The following is a 3,325-nucleotide window of genomic DNA, read 5'->3' as shown; positions in this document are numbered from 1 at the left end:
CCCCCCCCCCCCACCTCTGTGACCCCCCCAAAAACCAGGATGGAGGATGAGGAAGGTTCTAGGGAGAAGCATCATGTCCCCTCCACCCTAAATCCAGTTCCCCCCAGAAAAATCCACCCCCAGTTTCTCCCCAAATCCCACCCACTGGTTTTACCCCCCTTTCCCCCCATCCCAACATTCCCAGGGTGTGTCCCCAAATCAGGAGCTGGGGGGAGGCAGAGAAGCCCAAGGCTCTTGGGGGGCTGAAGAAGAATCACTTGGAGGGAAGTTCTCCCCTTCTCCAGGTCTCCACGTCGTGGTGGGAGAGGCCACCAAGGCCTTGACCCAACGTTGAGGGGCTTCAGAAGAGGAAGAGGAGGAGGAGGAGGAGGAGGAAGGCACAGGGTGGAAAACAGATCCAGGCCCTTCAGGCCAGAGCTTGGAGGGGTTGGATGTTCCACCCTGCCAACCTGAGGCCACCAAGGAGGTGGCTTTGCCACCTTGGGGGCAAAGTTGATGCTTCTCCAAGCCCTCCATCCCAACTCCAGGAGCTTGGGAATGGGTTGGTGGGTGGGTCAACAAGGAGGTGGCTTTGCCACCCTGGGGACAAAGAGGGTGCTTCTCCAACACCTCCATCCCAACTCCAGGAGCTTGGGAATGGGTTGGTGGGTGGGTCAACAAGGAGGTGGTGGCTTTGTCACCTTGGGGGCAAAGTTGATGCTTCTCCAAGCCCTCCATCCCAACTCCAGGAGCTTGGGAATGGGTCCGTTGGTGGGTCAACAAGGAGGTGGTGGCTTTGCCACCTTGGGGGCAAAGAGGACGTTTCTCCAAGCCCTCCATCCCTGGGGGCAAAGAGGACGTGTCGCCAAGCCCTCCAGCCCAACTCCAGGAGCTTGGGAATGGGTTGGTGGGTGGGTCAACAAGGAGGTGGTGGCTTTGCCACCTTGGGGACTAAGAGGGTGCTTCTCCAAGCCCTCCATCCCAACTCCAGGAGCTTGGGAATGGGCCCCTTGGTGGGTCAACAAGGAGGTGGTGGCTTTGCCACCTTGGGGGCAAAGAGGACGTTTCTCCAAGCCCTCCATCCCAACTCCAGGAGCTTGGGAATGGGTTGGTGGGTGGGTCAACAAGGAGGTGGTGGCTTTGTCACCTTGGGGGCAAAGTTGATGCTTCTCCAAGCCCTCCATCCCAACTCCAGGAGCTTGGGAATGGGCCCGTTGGTGCCGGTTGCGGTGGGAGCTGCGCCCGAAGCGTTTCCCGCAGTGGGCGCAGGGAAACGGCTTCTCCCCGGTGTGGGTGAGTCTGTGCCGGTCGTAGTGGGAACTCCAGGAGAAGCCTTTCCCACAGAGCCCACACTGGAAAGGCTTTTCCCCTCGGTGAAGGCGTCGGTGTCTCTCCAGGGTGGCCGAGGTGCTGAAGTTTTTGTGGCACTCGGGGCAAGGGTGGGGACGTCCCGGTTGAGGCGCGTGGAGGCGGCGATGGGCGGCCAAGGTGGAGCCGACGGCGAAGGAGCGGCCACATTCCCCACACAGGAAAGGTTTTTCCCCCGTGTGGACCCGGCGGTGACGTTCCAGGTGGGACCTGACTGAGAAGGAACGGCCACATTCCCCACAGCCAAAAGGTTTCTCCCCCGTGTGGACCCGGCGGTGACGTTCCAAGTGGGAGATCCAACCGAAGCTCTTCCCGCACGCGCCGCATGGGTAAGGTTTTCCACCTCCTCCATCACCTCCTCCACCTCCTCCTCCACCTCCTCCACCACCTCCTCCACCTCCTCCACCACCTCCTCCACCACCTCCTCCTTCTTCCCTCTTGGTGGGACCACCAACCTCTTCCCCCCAGCCATGGGCGCGTTGGCGTTTGGCCAAAGCCGAACCCAACCGGAAGCAACGTTGACCATCCGGGCAAGGGTAGGACCTCTCCCCAGCGTGGAGATGTTGGTGTTGGAGGTTGGAGGTTTGGTTGGGACCTTTGCCAGGTTTCTGGCAGCGGTGGGATGGCGGGGTGGGGTTGGGGGGGGTGGGTTTGGCACCAACTGGTGGCGTTTGGGTCCCTTGGTGCTTGAAGCGTTGAGGGTCCGTCTGGTGGTTGAGGCGTTTGCCACAGTCAGGGCATTTCTGGGGGGGTGGGGGAGGCTCTTCCTTGTCCTCTTCATCCTCCTCATCCTCCGAGGTGGCGAGGTGGGTCCTCATGTGTCGGTCAAGGTGGGAGCTCCAAGCAAAAGCCCGACCACACTGGGAGCACTGGAAGGGTTTCTCTCCCGTGTGGATGCGCCGGTGTCTCTCCAGGTGGGAACTCCAGGAGAAGGCTTTCCCACACACCCCACACTCGTAAGGTTTCCCACCCAAATGGCTCTTCTGGTGACGATCCAAAGCTCCTGGGTCGGAGAAGCTACGACCACACTGAAGGCAAGGGTTGGGTTTTGCCCCACCAGGTTGGTGGGTCCGTTGGTGGGTGAGCAAGGAGGAGCTGACGCTGAAGCGGCGCCCGCACTGGGGGCACCCGTAGGGTCTCTCCCCTGTGTGGACCCTCTGGTGGATGGTGAGGTCTGAACGTTGGATGAAGGTCTTGCCACAGTCGGGGCAGCCGTGGGGACGGTCCCCGCTGTGGATCTTCTGGTGCTTCACCAGGGCCGACTTGTGGCTGAAGCTCTTCCCGCACTCGCCGCAGGTGGGGTGGGCTTGGTGGTCCCACAGCCCCACCTTCCTCCCCCTCGTGGCCTTGGTGGGGCTGGGAGGATCTTCCTCACCTTCAGGTTTCACCAGTTCTGCAGGTTCTTCTTCTCCAGGAGGTTCTTCTCCAGGAGGTTCTTCTTCTCCAGGAGGTTCTTCTCCAGGAGGTTCTTCTCCAGGAGGTTCTTCTTCAGGAGGTTCTTCTCCAGGAGGTTCCTGCTCTTCTCCTGCTCCATCCTCTGTGGGGCACAAGGAGGGACAGAGACACATCCAGGCAGGAGATCCCGTGTCTCCCAGGGGTGGGAGGAAAAAGGGGGAGCAAGGAGGGATCCCTCCTCATTTCCATTCCCAGCAGAGGCATCTCCTCACCTGTGGTCGGGGTGTCCTTGGCCACCTGGAGATCCAGGGCTGTTGGTTCATCCCCGCAATCCAGGCGGGAGAGGAGATCGGGTGTGGAAACTGGGAATTCTGGGAAATCAAAGGAGATGGGGGGTGGGAGGAAGGGGGATCTAGAAGGTCCCGTCCATCCCAGGTGTTGAGCTGGGGGTGCTGCTCACCCAGGGCCATCAGGGCGTCGTAGCTCCCCTGCATGAGGTCACGGCAGAGCGCGCGGCGCCGCGGGTCCCGCAGGACAAAGGGCTCCATGGGTGGGGGGACCTGGACGAGGAGGAGGTGGGGAG

At 61.3% G+C, this 3,325-nt stretch overlaps 1 protein-coding gene across 1 annotated transcript in view; it reads right to left on the bottom strand.

Moving 5' to 3' along the window:
- Positions 1 to 3,290, bottom strand: part of LOC104388678 (zinc finger protein 883-like) — a 4,786-nt gene extending 1,496 nt beyond the window's left edge. The window contains exons 1-4 of the mRNA XM_009997566.1: positions 3,015 to 3,290; positions 2,819 to 2,884; positions 2,153 to 2,642; positions 1,170 to 1,693 (exon numbers count right to left, since the gene is read on the bottom strand). Coding sequence (XP_009995868.1) covers positions 1,170 to 1,693; positions 2,153 to 2,642; positions 2,819 to 2,884; positions 3,015 to 3,290 — 1,356 coding nt within the window. The remainder of the gene's footprint in view (positions 1 to 1,169; positions 1,694 to 2,152; positions 2,643 to 2,818; positions 2,885 to 3,014) is intronic.
- Positions 3,291 to 3,325: the final 35 nt, after the last annotated feature.

This window comes from Chaetura pelagica, unplaced genomic scaffold (assembly GCF_000747805.2).
Source record: "Chaetura pelagica isolate M959 unplaced genomic scaffold, ChaPel_1.0 scaffold545, whole genome shotgun sequence".
In the NCBI taxonomy this organism is placed as follows: Eukaryota; Metazoa; Chordata; class Aves; order Apodiformes; family Apodidae; genus Chaetura; species Chaetura pelagica.
This window is presented reverse-complemented; position numbering and strand designations above follow the sequence as displayed.